General features: G+C 39.2%; 1 protein-coding gene across 1 annotated transcript in view; it reads left to right on the top strand.

The window, feature by feature from the left end:
* Positions 1-16627, top strand: part of Top3alpha (topoisomerase 3-alpha) — a 91408-nt gene that overhangs the window by 30202 nt on the left and 44579 nt on the right. Inside the window, exons 6-8 of the mRNA XM_067095973.1 lie at positions 549-766; positions 6078-6282; positions 12948-13128. Coding sequence (XP_066952074.1) covers positions 549-766; positions 6078-6282; positions 12948-13128 — 604 coding nt within the window. The remainder of the gene's footprint in view (positions 1-548; positions 767-6077; positions 6283-12947; positions 13129-16627) is intronic.

Genomic DNA, 16627 nt, shown 5'->3' with positions numbered 1-16627 from the left:
TTAATAGATTAAGAAGTTGCTGAGACATGTGATGTCTGGTCATATTAAGGAACAAGATAAGGTAATATCTGTACAGAAATGTGTAAAATTGCTTAATAGGTTTGGCATTATCTTTTAAACAGATTTGAAGATTCATTTACTGTACAGTGTATGTTATGTAATTTTCTTATTTTGCAGTAATCTATATTAATATAATAAAGAGTAAATTTTACTTATTTAAATTTTGTTTAATAAGGACACTTTGTTGGTATTGTTGTTAATGAAAACATTCTAATAATTATACTGTATTACAGTTTAGTGTACAATGACATAAAATATTAGAATGTTAACTAGTTATGTTCAGGAAAGAACATGAAGTAGTTCACTTAACAAAAGAACTGACCCAGTAAATTTAAATAACAAAAGTAATTTTTTGTATGGAATTTATCAATTAAATGTTTTTTGTAATATGTAAAGGATTGTAGTTCATGTGGCCATATGATTACATAGTAATTTGAAAGCATTTACATGTTCTGAAATAGTAAAGTATAATTAATTCCTTATAACAGAATTTGCTGCTCGTGTTTTGGAAGTTGGGCCTAACCCTAGACAAGGGAGGAAATCTGACCAGGCTCATCCTCCAATCCATCCTACCAAATATGCAAGTAATCTTCAGGGCGATGAAAAAAAGCTGTATGAATTCATTGTTAGACATTTCCTGGCCTGTGTCAGTAAGGATGCTCAAGGACTAGAAACAATTGTAGAAATTGAAATAGCTGGAGAGTTAGTAAGTAAATTCTAAGTTTTAATTACTATATATTGTATGAAAGTCTCATGTGGAATATGAAATAGCTCTTAGAAAGGAAACAAAGATGTTTTACAGTTCTTACATGTTCCTTACACCTTGTATGAGGAAAGAGTTGAGAAAAAATATATTTAATATAATTTAAAGAACTTTTTCTCTGAAAGTGATTACAAAACAATCTTCACAAACTGGAGTCATTGGGCATTTATAAAATGCCCAGTGTCTGTCATTCTGTATGTATTATGGTTTAATGTAAAAAAGGCAGAAAAGAATGTGTTGAGAGTATTCCCATAATATGTGCGAAGCTAGTAGTTTTATTTGAATGCCAAATCAGCATTCAAACAAAAAAGATCATATGACTGACCTGGATGACTGTACTACATCTGCTCTCCACTAGGTGTGTTTCAAACATTTTAGCTCTTGTCAGAATTCTTCTTGCTGCCATTGTGTTTTGGCACTCAGCATTTCATGGTTTTAACTGTTTGCTGCTTTCATGGTACCACGCATTTTCTTTTCCTTGGATGCCTTCCATTAGAATTAAGGCTAAGAATGTCAGGTTCTGCAGAAATGATTAGTGTGTTAGCAGGATGTTGAATTTAAGGTAGACAAACTGTTTGTGCTGGCTGCAGGGGTATAGAGTGTGATCTTGAGAATAGATGTGAGGAATGTAGGGATTTTTGAAAGTCTTTATGATTAAGTTCGTTAGGTATAGAAAGAGAAGGGAAGCAAATAGATTGAGAATGAAAAAGCAGATAGTTAGGTCAGGTCTTAAGCCTTTCATTTCTCCCCCCTTCTGAAGGTTCTTCGTCTGTTGTTGTCCTTTCTCAGTCTGTGGCCTTTTCCTCTGCTAATGCTTTAGCTAGCACTGAGACTTCTTTGTATTAGTCAGTAAAAGGTCTGTCTGAATTCATGTTAGCGAACCGTTCCAGGTCCCCCCATAGTGTGCGATCATTTTCACTTTTTCCCTGTAGGAGGTAAGGTGTCAGTGCCCTCGCCCATCTGTAGCCTGATCCTAGGACTGCCTGGTGACAGTTGATGGGTCCACTGCAAGGGAACTAGGTCGGTTCTTGGGGACGATATGGTTCTCTACCCTTTGCCACCTTCTCTTGTTTTTCATGCTCTTGAGTTTTGATTAACACTAGTAGGAAGGTCATTTTGGTAAATATAAATTTTTGCACCATGTACAACTTCTACCTTCATCAGCATCTAGTAATGAGGTTGTTAGCACTCTAGGATTAATTTTACAGATATAGACAGTTTTATAGTAATAATGCATCTGTAGTGAGTTGTATTTAATCTGATGTTACGTTGACTCAATCAGTTGTTAAACCAATCTCTTTTACATCTACTTCTCATTGTAAACCCTTGTCTGCTATTCCTCTTTCTCCTCAGAATGCACCTGTTCGTTCTTGACATGCTTTCTTCAGCTGTCAGCAAGTCTTTTCCTTTTGCTTCTATCAATGTTTCTTCTAACAATCCTACCATGGTTGCAGCATCTTCTGTTGTTTCCAAGCTAGATGTTATTCTAGTTGGATTGTTTTCTAGGGATGTGTTTTATATAAGTGACTTACCAAGTACAGGCAGTGCCCGGTTATCGGCGATCCAGTTTTATGGTGCTTGCCTAGTGACGACGATAACTGGATTTTCGACACCGATGTGCACCGATCTCTGGTTATCGGCGCCGATCCCCAGTTATTGGCACTGATAACCAGGGATCGGTGCTATTACCGCTGATTTTTGGTTATTGCCGATTTTCAATTATCATCACAGCATCGGGAACGGAACCCCGCCGATAACCAGGGACTGCCTGTAATTACTTAGCTACAAACTTCTTACCATAGCATTCTAAAAATTCAAACAACAAAGTGGCACTACCATCGCTTGTGTAGGTCACAAGGTCCCGCCCACATTCGGGACTGATAGGTACAACTCGGCATAGAGCTTCAATTCGTTTTCTGCTGGCACCCAGTTAACATTGATGGTTTTGTGCTGTCTCTTTCATCATTTTTTAGATATTTGTTCCAGTCTCTTGGTGAAGTATTCAGGCACCGAAGGTTATAAAACTAGGTTAGTCAAAATTGTTTATGACTCACACTAAGTGTGTTAAATGTAGGGGGCAGGAGTGTAATAAAGACCTTACTTATTCTGAATGTCAGGATTGGGATGATCAAAAGTGGAGAGTGTTGAAATCTCACTTAGTTAAATTGGATAGGGATAGAAAGAGGAAGATGGCCCTTAGAGCCGAAAATAGGGCTAGTTTAGAACCTATTCCTTCTCCGTCTGTGGTAGAAGGTAGCGCTATTTCTTCTCCTCAAATCCCTGTGTCTCCCATCCTCAGCCCTCCTAGTTCTGTGCCTCATACTCCTTTACCAGGTTCCCGTGCTTCCAATCTTTGGTGTTTCTGTTAAAGCTTTTATAGAGAAAGCTTCCAGTGTTCCCTTAGTCCAAGTGAAGTGCAAGATGACAGTGTTGTGCATTTTGAGGAGGTGGCTGCCTGTCCCACCAGCGCTCCTAGGCAAAGGTCCCTGTCCCGCTCCCCCGCACCGGGGAGAAGACATACCAGAGGCCCAGGGGAGGCTGGTGGGGTTTGCCCACGGGTAGTCGCTCCCTCTGCCGAGCCTGTTACTCGTTCTTAGGCTTTGTAGATAGAGTTGTTTGTGATGGTAGGTTTGTGTTTCCTAATATTAGCAATTATGACTTGGAGCATTGACAGATGGTCTCTTGTTTGGTAATTTTTCATAAGTTGTATTTTAACAGAGATTTTTCACATTCACAATTGTTCCTTGATCCCCTTCCTGCTGAGAGCAACCACAGATTTGCTGAACAGTAGCACCAATATATAGTAAATTTGCCTCACTGTCGAACTTCTCAGTTCCAGAGGTCCTTATTCTTCACACCGTTGTACTGTGGAACTGCCTTCCTTAGGATGTCATGCAATTGGCACTTCAGAAGTTCAAGAGAAGGTGCAATGCTACTACTCTAATACAATTCTACAATTCTCCTTGTATAATATTTATTTATTTCTGTGTTAATTTATCTGTTTTTCTAATAACTGATCTTCTCTTTATGTAGTGTATTTCCCTTTAGCTTCTGTTACTTCTTTAAAATGAACTTCATATTCTTTGGCTTGAATTTCAAGTCAGTGGCCCCTGTGGGCTTGTTCTTTATGAAAAGGGTTCATCTTCTGAATAATGATACAGTAAACCCCCTGTATTCGCGGGGGATGTGTACCACACACACACACACCCCACGCGAATAGCTAAAATCTGCAAATACTTAAAACCCCTCTAAAAACACTTAGAACTGCCTATTTTAATAGTTTTATCACAAAAAGTGCATTTAGTCTTGAAAATATGAAAATACGGTAATTAGTGAATATTTCTCAGTGAAAAATAGTGCAAATGGGCAAATTTTCTGCAAACAATGTGTATATATGTTCCGTAGAGAAAATCCGCAAAAGGGTGAGTCTGCGAATCGTGAAACCACAAATATGGGGGTTTACTGTAATAATACTGTAATAATAATAATAATAATGGGTATGGTTGAATGAAATAGTCTTCCTCCCCGTAAATATAAGAAGGATAATAGTACCAAGACCTGAGACTGACACCAGAACAAGCGACACCCCCTGCCTAGAAACACCAGATCAGACGAACAATCCTGCCACCGATGGGAATAGACTCAGGAGAACACCAGACCCTGACGTCACACAACGTCAGACACCGCCTAGTGATGCCACGCCCCTACCCCGCTGGTCAGCAAGACTGCAGCAGCGTGACCAAGCTTGAAAAGTTGGCTTGAAGAAAATTTTCACCAGCCAACAGACGGCCAGTATCTCGCCCCGGCGTACCCCCCTGCTGACCCTCGACTATACTGAATACTGTATTGAGTAGACCCGACCATCAACATCACTCTAAACGTTGGCTGTATAATTGTATACTCTAATTAACAAAGACACCTACATTGTAGACAACTTTACGGACCATGTCCTCCATAATTAAGTATAAGAATAAATGCAGTCCCTGAATTTCAACTATTTTCCTCTTGGAGATGAATAACATCGAAACGTTACTCGCCTGATGCAGTAGCTGAGAAAAAGCAATAATTAGAAAAATAGAGAAGACTATAGAAATTAAATGCATCTGATGCAGCACTTTCATTCAACAATACCTGTTTAAAAGAGGACCTTATGCCGATAAATAATAATAATAATAGTATGCCTAAACTAGCTTAAATTTTATCTAAATTCATGTTAATCTAGATAAGTTTAATGCTTTGGAATTTGATCACATAATCAAAATTCCTTTACACACACACACACACTATTGTGGACCTAAAACATCTTACCCCAATGGCCTTGGCTAGCTTTCAATTAGGAGACTGCAGCATGTTTATCTTTGAAAATTGCATATTTTTAAAATAAAAATGCTTGACATATAATATTCACCTCACTCAAACTGTCTTTAAATATTTTAACACTCAAAACACACTTCAAAAATGCTAGAGATAAAAAAGGCACAGAAATTTTATGAGCTAGTGATGGAATAAAATTGAACAATCCATTGACAAGATGACAACAGCTCCCATGGAAGGAAAGTGATGGTGATGGTTTGTTTACAGCAATTTAGTGACATGCTTATTGCATGGAAAGTTAGCAAATACATTCCTGATGTAGCTAAATTTTGGAAGTTTGTTCTTTTCTAAACAGAATTGTTTAAGGCACTATAATTAAGAAAATTATGTGATGATTTTTTTGTTGAATTGTGATGATATGCTGAATCAGTGTTTAATAAATCAAGGATTTATCATTTTCTTAATGTACATAAAGCATTTTACCATCCCAACTTATAGCAAGTAAAATAGGAGCAGCCCCATTTCTGTGGATGGCAGCTCTCATATGGCAACCATCATAGGTATTGCTGTTTTATCTTAATGTCTGTTGTATATGGTTTAATTTTTTTTTCCTTTTTGAGGCAAGGTGTTTATAAGATATAAACAGTAGTTGTAAATACATAAGTTTTAATGATTGGAAACATCAGAATTTTCGGTTGAATTTTTAAGCTCAAACATGTCTCACTTCTTAAGAACTTCTTGTTTAATTTTTTATTGACAGTTGACATGGTATACTGAACAGAGATGCTACCAGTGAATATCATTACTGAAAAGCAAATTGAATTGCAAAAACTGCTCTCATACTTGAAATCATTTACTGCAGTCTAGCTTTTTATCACCACTATCATTATTGTCATTATAATTTTGCTGATGCATTTTTTGATGGCTTTATTTCTTACAGTTCACTGCAAATGGCCTAATTATAGTGGAGAGGAACTATTTGGAAGTTTACCCTTATGATCGCTGGAGTGATAAAGTAATGCCACATTACACTATCGGGCAAGTGTTCATGCCAACTTCTCTAGATATGGTTGATGGTGAAACTTCTCCTCCTAACCTTTTGACTGAGGCTGACCTCATAGCTCTCATGGAAAAACATGGCATAGGTTAGTTCCTGTTATGTTTAAATAACCAATTTTTTAATATCCATCTTGTTTCTAACCTGTTTTTAGTTGTAAATGTTACAGTTTCTGTAAACAGGTTCTTCACATGAAAGTTTTTTTTTTATTACGTTTTCTAGACAGTAAAACTTGTTGCCTTTTGGCTTTTTTTTTGTCTGGTCACATCCTAGCTTTTTAAAATTAACATACACATTTATAGGTCCCATTTTGCCTTGATTGTAAACTCAGAGTTATTAATGAATTAGAGAAGAATTAAACTTCTTACCATGCAAAGTACAGGTTGACCATCACTAATCCAGCATCACTAGGACTTGTAAGGTGCCTGATTACATAATGGTTAGGTTAGAATACACTTAACCCAACAGTTAACCACCTCATCTACCTTTAAAATACTCCTTAGATCATTGCAAGTTGGTTAATGGAGAAAAATGAAACATTAAATGAAAACCAAGTGAAATTTTAAGGAAGCACAGGCAAAGTAATTGGTACAGGTAATTCTGTTGACTTGCACAAGAAAGTTCAACTCTGCTGCTTCCTAAGTGAAGAGCTGGAATTTGCAACTAAGCACATGTACAGTACATGTCCTATGGTGAAGGGCTGTCAAGATTCTTGTCTTCATCTTGGAATTTTTTTATTTATATTTTATGCTATTCTCATTTATATTCTTACTGTATTTTCTCAGTTTTTATTTTTACAACCCAAAAGATGAATTAGGTGTGTGTGTGTGTAGGGGTTCGTGTGAAAGCAGACACTCATTTGCTGGCATTGGTGATCTTGCTACAGGTTTTTTGGTTTGTTTTGTTACACTTATGATTTTTTTCTTTACATTTTACGTTATTCCCATTTATGTTTTTACTGTATTTTCTCATTTTTTATTTTTACAGGTTCACAATCCCTTATCTGAAGCCCTCGGGGCAAGTTGTGTTTCGGTTTTGGATTTTTTTCTTTTGAAACTGAAGGTTGCTCTAAATACACAAGCATATTTCATATACAACAATAACATTCAGTAAGACAGAAATATATAGCATCAAAAAGAACCTTAATTTGCATATGTACTCGTGTGTCATGCGATCCTTAAAATTTTGTCCCCAAGCAAGATTTCATCATATATAATATCGTGCACAGTATAGTGAGAGATGCATTTTTAGTAGATTACATGAGGATATGCCTAATGTTCAGGTTTCTTTTTTAGTAGATTATAATAGGATAGGCTCTTTCTATGCCTGTCTCATTTTCAGTAGATTTCACCGATAAGGCATTTGTAAGTTAGCTTTTAACTAACTAATAGGCCAGAGAGAGAGAGAGAGAGAGAGAGAGAGAGAGAGAGAGAGAGAGAGAGAGAGAGAGAGAGAGAGAGAGAGAGAGAGAGAGAGAGAGAGAGAGAGAGAGAGAGAGAGAGAGAGAGAGAGAGAGAGAGAGAGAGAGAGAGAGAGAGAGAGAGAGAGAGAGAGAGAGAGAGAGAGAGAGAGAGAGAGAGAGAGAGAGAGAGAGAGAGAGAGAGAGAAGCAAAGGAGAGAGAGAGAGAGAGAGACTGTTGGCCCTGGTTAGGTCGTGACACTGACAGATATCCTTTTACAAAAGTCGAATAATAGTTGTATTGAGAATAATGATAATTTTAATAAAACTGCTGTTCTACTATATCCAATTGTACTGCATGTATTGTTGTATTAATTTTATTACAAAAGATGAACAAAACGATCACTGCCACTTGCATTCTGGTTCTGTTTACATTCTTAAAATCATCAGCTGATTGCATTTTACTGACATCATTACTGTCATCAGTAGGTTAAGTGTGAATCAATTCAGTCAACCAGGCTTACCAAACCTATGGCTTGTATTACAATTTATTACTATATTTTACGGCTAACAACTTGCTATTGCATGCAAAATACCAGAATAAGCAACAGCAACTACTGACATCAACAACTGACTAGAGAAACAGGTATTTGCTGATGTTAGTTAGTGTAACTAACACATTTATTAAGAGTTGCATTACAGTTGTTGACTTGTTAAAAAATTGCTTATTTTCAATGTAATTCCATAAATGAAAATATATACTGGAAGGCCCTGGCTTATGACGGGGGTTCCGTTCCGACTCCGCTTTGTCAGCTGAAAATCATTGTAACCAAAAATATCATCAAAAATCGTGAGAAAACCTTACTTTCATATGAGTAACTTACCAGGTAATTATATAGCTATACTTTTCCTCTTGCACAGCAGCTTAAATTTTTAAAACTTGTGTAGCACTTCTGTCTTTTTCATGTAGGTAACTACCTTGCCCACCATCAGCAAACAAATAGGAACAACAAAGCAGAAAATATCACTTCTTTTTTGCCGGCCTTCGATACAACATCGGATGTTTGTAGCAGCTTTGTTTGGAATTTCATCACTATTTTGGGAATATCCTTTGATGATGTATTCACTTCTCTGGTAGCCTTTACAGCTTAGTTTAGACAGTTTATTATGATTTTTGACTCTTAATGATATCAGACTCTAGTTCCTCCAGGATTAAGTATTGTAGGGAGGACTGTAAAACCCGCTTGACTAAACCAACCTATGATTCCCATACTGTATGCTGTTAACTGTAGAGGACAAGTGTGGTCAAAATACCTGACTTGTGACGAATGTAAGGATTGGGATGAAAGGTAGTGGAAGGTGTTAAAATTGAATTAAGTGAAGCTAGATAGAGATAGGAAAAGGAAGGCTGCCTCAAGAGCTGAGGCTAGGGCTCGTAGCTTAGAACCGGCTCCTAATCTGAGTGTGGATGACCGAGCCATGACTTCTTCCCCTGCTCTAGCCTTGTCCCCATCCTTAGTCCTCCTAATATCAATATTGTACCATCTACTGGCGTACCTAGCTCCCGTGCTTCGAACCTGATGCCATTGCCAGCCTTGAGAATAAGTTTGACTGTAGACTTGATCTGGTGGTTAACACACTGACTTAATTAGGGGCATCCCTAAAAGTCTTGATGGACAAAGTAAATAGTTTTGTGCCAGTGCCAGTGGAAGAGGTGTCTGTCCTTCCCGCTGACTCTCCCAGACAAAGGTGCCTGTCACACTTCCCTGAACCTGGGAGAAGACATACCGGAGGTGTAAAGAGGGTTGGTGGGGTTTGCCCATGGGCAGTCTCCCCCTCAGTAGAACCTGTCACTCATGGTTCACTTAGTGGAAGGTCCTCAGACTGCCGTTGGAAGGGCATCTCTGTTAGTGTCCACCAGTTGTCTTCAGACTCGGAGTGTAGCCCTGACAAGAGGCATTTTAGGGGTCTTCTCGGCGTGTCCCATTCCCTGAAGAGAGGTGGCGGCAACGAGACTTCTGATATTCCGTCTAAATGGACTAGAGATCCTTCTCTCAGTCCTCAACCAGGTTACAGTACCTGGCACAGCCCTAATTATTTTTCACCAGAGTGCCAGTATTTGGCACCCAGTGTACTCGCCTGAGCGACATAAAACAGTCACAGCCTCCAAGTGCCCAGTGCCAATTCCCGAGCACCCGCTGACTGTCTCTGTGTGATTAGCGCCAGCTGCTAAGCACCCAGAACCAGCCGAATGCCCACCCAACTCTGGTTCACCTGCGCCCCACAGCAGAAGACCTGTCTTTTGCTCACATTAAACAGCAGGTAGCAGATGTTTTAGGAATATTCAAGGCTCCTGCTGGGATTAAACCTTCCAAGGATTTATCTATGTCTCCAATTTCTTCTACTGAGGAGGAGGGGTAGTTCAGGAATCAGCTTCTTATGCATAAGCTTCTCTGCTGAGATATTTTTTAGCGACCTTTACGTAGCATTTTTAGCCAGCCCCTCCAGTTTCACCAGCGTCTACTTTCCTAATGAGGAACCAAGTGGACGCAAGCTCTCGTTTTCCCAAGATGGTCCTTTCCTCCTCTTCGAGGAAAGCTCGTAAAGAGGTTGAAGATTGGCTTGCAGTGAAAAGGGAGCAAGGGAAGGCCACTTCTGCCCTGCCGCCATCGAGATTGACAGCTAGGAGGTACTTGTCCTATGCTGCTGGAGAATCTCCATCTTTGGGAGGTGCTGCCGCATCCCAGGGGACTTCTCTGGCCTGATTGACTCGGCACACCATTCCACCTTCTTGTCAGCTGAAGTTAGGGTTGCTTCCTTGGAGTTAGACCACCTGGTAAAGTATATGTTTAAGGTCTTCGAAGTCTTCAGTTTCCTCAGTTGGACAGTCAGGGCTCTCGCCAGGAAGATCGAGGACTGTAACAATTTGGCGACGGACCATTCTGCAGGCTGGTTGGGCATTCTGTCATGTTCTGGTACAGTAAAGCCATAAGAGATGGCTCCTTGGAGCTGGCAGCCCTTTCTCCCTTGGAGTGCTCAAGAAAAGGGAATTGTTGTGTTCTTTCACCACTAAAGGATAAGCAGTACCTTTTTCCCCAATCGGCAGTTAGGGAAACAGCTACTGACTTGAAGAAAAAGTCTACACAGGACCCTTTGGCCCAGTCATCTAAGCGCCCCAAAGAGCCCCCATCCTTTGCTGTGAAATCTGTCTCTCCACTACAACAGCAGCCCTTTTGTGGAAGCAGACAGGGTTTTCCTTCTAAACCTCATTCTAAAGTGTGTTTCAAAGCAAGGTCCATCAAGAGGACTTTCTCCAGACAGCTGACTAAAAGTGATGCATCTGTCCTTCATGTACCCGTGGGAGCCAGACTCCTCTTCTGAGAGAGGTGGAGTATCAGAGGCGTGGAGCCTTGGACAGTCAAGATCCTGAAGGAGAGTTACTCAATCCTGTTCAAGGGGTATCCTCCACTTGTGTCCACGGCAATCGCATGGATGGCCTACTCGAAAGGCTCCGAGAGATTTGCAACTCTGTCGGAGGAAGTGTCATCTCTCCTAAAGATGGCCATAGATGAAGTGGAAGACTATAACGAAAGGCTTTTACAGCTGATTTTTCGTAGTCCTCAAGTCATCAGGAGGTTGGAGACCTGTCCTCGATTTCAGTGCTCTGAACTTCTTCGTCCAGAAGACGAAGTTCAAAATGGAGATGAGTCAGTTGGTGCTTTCATCCATTCAATAGGGCGGTTGGATGATCACCCTAGATATGCAGGACACCTATTTCCATGTCCCTGTTCATCCAGACTCCAGGAAATATCTCAGATTTATTTTCAAGGACAGGGTCTTCCAGTTTCGAGCCCTGTGTTTCAGCCTCTCCACAGCTCCGCAGATATTTACACGAATACTAGCCCCTCTCGCAAAGTGGCTACACCTTTTAGGCACCACGTAGGCCTGAACCTGGACTGCTGGTTTCATCATAGTTGACCCTGACTCAGGAGATTATATAGGGATGAGGGTAAACTCTCTCAGGAGATTATATAGGGATGAGGGTAAACTCTCTGAGTTTTTGAGCTTTTCCGTTTCCCAAGAAAATAGAGTCCTGCCTACAGTCACTCCTATCTTGTTCAGCAAATCATTGGATAAACCTGGGAACCAGATCTTTTGAGGCCAGGGGCATCAGTTTATCCATCACATTCGGTAAGAACCTGTCGGTCGAGTACTAGGATGGAATGTAATCGTGCAGATCACATTCATCTCCTTTTACCTTGGGACGTTACCCATAGGTCCTTGGACTCCTTTTCCTTGGATCCTATGGTGGCTGCTCAACAAGTCATGTAGTTGCACCCAGCTCTTGAGGGACAGGTTGTAAGGAGGTGTGTGTGGGACTGGTCTCCTCCCTTTCTCCTGTCTTTCTTCCTCTTCCAGTGAACAAGCCATCACATGCTGAATTGGCGTGCGTGCTGGCGATCTAGATGACTGAGTATCCTAGCTATAATGGAATAGTAGATGCAAATCCTTCCTTCTCTCTAGCAAGGGGAGATTAGGGACTGACTATGAGCAAACAAGTTGGTTATTCTTAGCTTTATAGTATCCTAGACTGGGAGTTCATCCAAACCTTTTCGAATCAAGGATATTACATTCCTTTAATTCAAAATTCCCAGAAGTCTGACGATTGAACATCTCTCTTACTCAATAGCTTAGAGGTATGGTCTCCTTCCTTTGTTCCTTCATGACCAGGAAGAGAGTACCCAGGTGAGCCAAACTACCAGTCATTTCAGAGATTTACTCAGAATCCTCCCTCCAAAAGTAAGTCTCCATATGTAAAGACCGAGGGTTTGTATTCATGTAGGAACCAATGACAAATTTTTAAAGTAATTTGTATTTTTCCTAACATACAGACCTGTAGTCTTTACTTTAAGGGCCCACCTCTTACCAACCCTCATTCTCTTACCCGGGCCAAAAGGTAAACTGTGTAGAACTGAATGTAAAACGACTTGGTGGGCAGTGCTTCCGCCCATACCATCGGTATCAGTTTCAGAATGAGACCAAAACTACTGTTATATAGTAATGCTGTATCAATCAATTAAAGAAAATGAGTGTTTTACCACAGATGAGTTTTGGCACCCCCAGGGATGTCAAACGGTTAAAAGTAATATACACTTGGAACTAAATTGGCCCAGGTTATTTGTAGTGTTTCAGTAGCTGTGAACTCTTACCTTAGCCAAGGCATTTAGTGTTTTCCAATTTATACAGTATTTTTATTTCAGTTGTTTGTATATTTAGTTGTAAGGTGTGTATTTCATTATTGAGAGTTTTCATATGCATAGCTTAATTATATGGGTGAAATTTTACTCCTTCAGGAACTGATGCAACACATGCTGAACATATTGAAACAATCAAGTCTCGAATGTATGTAGGACTACAAGACCATCACTTTGTGCCAGGTCAGCTTGGAATGGGTTTGGTTGAAGGTTATGATGCTATGGGATTTGAAATGTCAAAACCTCACTTACGGTCTGAACTTGAAGCAGATTTGAAACGGTAATTGTACTGCAGTGTTCTTAGAAACTAAGTGTTGAAATGAAATATTCTGTAATGAAATAGTTTTCTGTACATATTTCTGGTTGTATTACAGGTATTTATGTATAGTTCATATGTTTATGGTACCATAGTAACTGGGTGACAATTTGCATCCTTCCAAAGTTTGGGAAGTTACTAACCCATTCTTTGTAGCTCATTTTGATGGCTTATTACAATGTAGATTTGATTTTGGTTAGAGTTTAAGATTTTTTTTTTTTTTTTTTTTTTTTTTCATTTAAAGAGTAGCTGGGGTTGCGCAGCATTTTGTCCTTTCAGTTATGTTTTGGTTCATTGATGTAGGGAAATTGTTATGAAATATTTTTAATAAAATTGTTTTATTACTTGAAGCATATCCACACAGTCTGATCAGGCTCTCTCTCTCTCTCTCTCTCTCTCTCTCTCTCTCTCTCTCTCTCTCTCTCTCTCTCTCTCTCTCTCTCTCTCTCTCTCTCTCTCTCTAACAGGTTACATAGCAACTCTATAGTAGATGTACACCTGTGACTTGATACATTAAACAAGTAGGGAATGTAAATTATGGAAAAAGACAATTAAAATATATTGATTAAATTTTTGCATTTATCTGCATCAGTACAGTAAGATATCTAATTTGTTAATGTTAAGGTGGTTCCCTTGGGTACCATTCCAAAAAGATGCATGAATCGGTATAAGACAGTATGACAAATGTACAGAGACAGACAGACAGAAAAGTTATGGTTGGGCCAAAAAACGTACATAATGAACATTTTAAAAACAGTAAAATAACAGGAAGGAAAATAAGAATAAATTTATAATAATACAGTAGTTGAATTGAAAAGTGTTTGACCTATCACCTGGTATAAGGATGATTGTGTGTTAAAACCAGCACAGGACAAAAAGGGGATACGTTTCTCCCACAGTCCACCCTCCACCCATTCATCCCTCAGGGCTAACAGCTGACAGCTGACTTTACACACACACACACACTGATTGAGAGAGAGAATTAAATATTACACATAATACAGTACTGGACAGTTTAACTTAATAAAAACATAGGCTGTTGCTATAGTCCTACCCAATTACTGGATATGCTTACAAAATATGAAAAATACATAAAAATCATGCATTATAAAAAATACAACTTTAATGTAAGTTACAAAGCACTACATTTACTGTGCTCTCTCTCTCTCTCATCACACTGAAGTTCTGAGTTTTGAAGGAAGAGATTAGACAGTTGTTACAGGAGGTGATCAAGCCAATTTTAGACTAGTCACCAAGTCTTTACCACCAACTTTCTTCCTAGGCCTCAGGGAGGTGGGGCTGGAGACCAGTAGTGGATGTTGCTAGTCTTAACAGGTTCTTTTATTTTACTCCCTTTTCTATGGAGTCATCTTATTTGGCCTTGGCAGCCTTTTGGAACGAGATGGATGTTTTCTGTCGGTATGCAGGATGGCTACTTCCTTATCCTGATCCATCCGGTGTCGAGGAAGTATCTACGCTTTGTCTTTAAAGGGAAGGTCTCCCAATTCAAGCTCTGTGCATTGGTGTGAGTACGGCACAACACATGTACTCACATGTTTTGGCTGCATTTGTGGGAAGGAGCCATCTCCTAGGAATCCAAGTTCTAAACTTGGACAACTGCTTAGTTCTCACCAACTCATTTTTCAGGTGATGTTGTGGGCAACGGATTGTCTTCTGCATCTGATTAATGTTGACAAGTCTGTGCTTCTCTAACCCAGTCAACTGTTTATCTGGCAATGAAGATAACTCTTGTCTCTTTTTAGGCTAGAGAGACTGGTAGACATTTTCTGTCACTGTTGAGAGAATCTCGACCCCATGAGGCCTTGAACCAAGAAATGGCCAGCTCTTTTGGGTCACATGATCTCTAGTGAAATTTGTTAGTATGGTCCCTCTAAGATCCAAGGGGAGGACTTCCATTGCATGATATGCTGTAGAAGACAACCTCAATCATGCAAGTTCTTTCCTTGTAGTAAACAGTCGAGGAGTTTATTTTGCTTTTTCCTGGTAGGACTATCTTGTCTACTTTGAAAGGGGTGTTGATACTATTGTCATTCTTCTGTTGTCAGAGGGGTCCTTTAGTAGCGACTGGAGGCTTGTACAGCTCTGATTCACATCAAGCTTTCTTAGGCTAAGGAAGAGGAAACTCTCAAGGGTATTGTTTCTCAGATTCCCCTTTTTCAATAACAGTATATATATTGTGCAGTTCTGTTGTTGAACTCATTCAATGAGTTGTGCAACAACAGACTCTTCAAAAGAATCCTGACAGATAGGGGAAGAATGCAATAGGGAGGTTACATTGGGAGTGAAATGTTGGAGCCCACCAATGCTTCCTTTCAAGCCTTCATGCGACACTCCAGAATAGGGTCCACATAAGTGTTGGCTACTGCAGTGAACATTGTTCTGGAAGACACTGGAAGCTCTTTGATTAGGTGTAGCCTAGCATAAAATCCAGCCATGGCTGTCTTGAGATTTTTCTCTCAGGGGTCCCAAATTGCTGGGTATCTATTGGGAGCTTTTTCTCTCTCATAAAGGAAGACAAATGTTGCTCATTCCTCTGTAGCACTACCAGATACTGGGATGGTGGAGACAAATGGCTTTATTTCTACCATAAACTCTTGTTTCCCAGTCATCACAAAATTCCTTAGGGGCCTGGCCACATCTTTGCAAAGTTTTATTACAGAGTATCGTTTCCCAGCCACCATAAAATTCTTTGGGTGGCTGGCCACATATTTGCAAAGTTTTATTACAGGGTATCATATATCCCTAAAGCCTATGATAGAGGGCATGAATTTATTTCATCTGTTATCTCTGATTAAGTTATTGATGAGGATGAAATTAGCTTAAAAGTAATATGTTGATTTAAATTGAAAAATAATTAAAAAGTTATTTAAAAGATTCAGTTGTTAAGAGGAGGAGATAGAGATAGAGAGAGCCTATGATTTTAGTCTTGAGAAAAATACTATTTTTGCTTGCTAAACTCCAGGGGAAGTTTATCAGTGACAATGAAATGAATATTAAAGTAATATAGTACTTATGCATACTCAAGTACAGAAAATTAAAACAACTTATCGAACTGTTTTTGCCTACACTTTATTTATTTAAGTTTACCAGTAATATTCAAGATTTTAACTGAAAGTAAAGTAATAAATGTGCAATATATTGTTACTTGAAGTTTTGTTTGCAACAATTTTTTTCTTATATCTAGCTCCTTTCTCTTGATTATATTGTTCCTAAAATGACAGAAGTTGTCCAGATCTTGGAAGTTGTACCTCCATGATGTAAATTTTCTAGTCCTATGACACAAATTTTTGTTGTCATTTTAAAGGATTTTTGCTTTTTATTTCGTTTCATCTCCCATCAACTCAGGTTGGAATTGCTTAGCCAAAGTTTTGATGGAAAAATTTTATATTGATATCAAATGTACATGTTTTAAATGGCATAATGAGGCATATTGGATTTATTC

This window comes from Macrobrachium rosenbergii, chromosome 52, assembly GCF_040412425.1.
Source record: "Macrobrachium rosenbergii isolate ZJJX-2024 chromosome 52, ASM4041242v1, whole genome shotgun sequence".
NCBI lineage: Eukaryota > Metazoa > Arthropoda > Malacostraca > Decapoda > Palaemonidae > Macrobrachium > Macrobrachium rosenbergii.
Note: the sequence above shows the minus strand (reverse complement) of the source record. Positions and strands in the feature narration are given on the sequence as shown.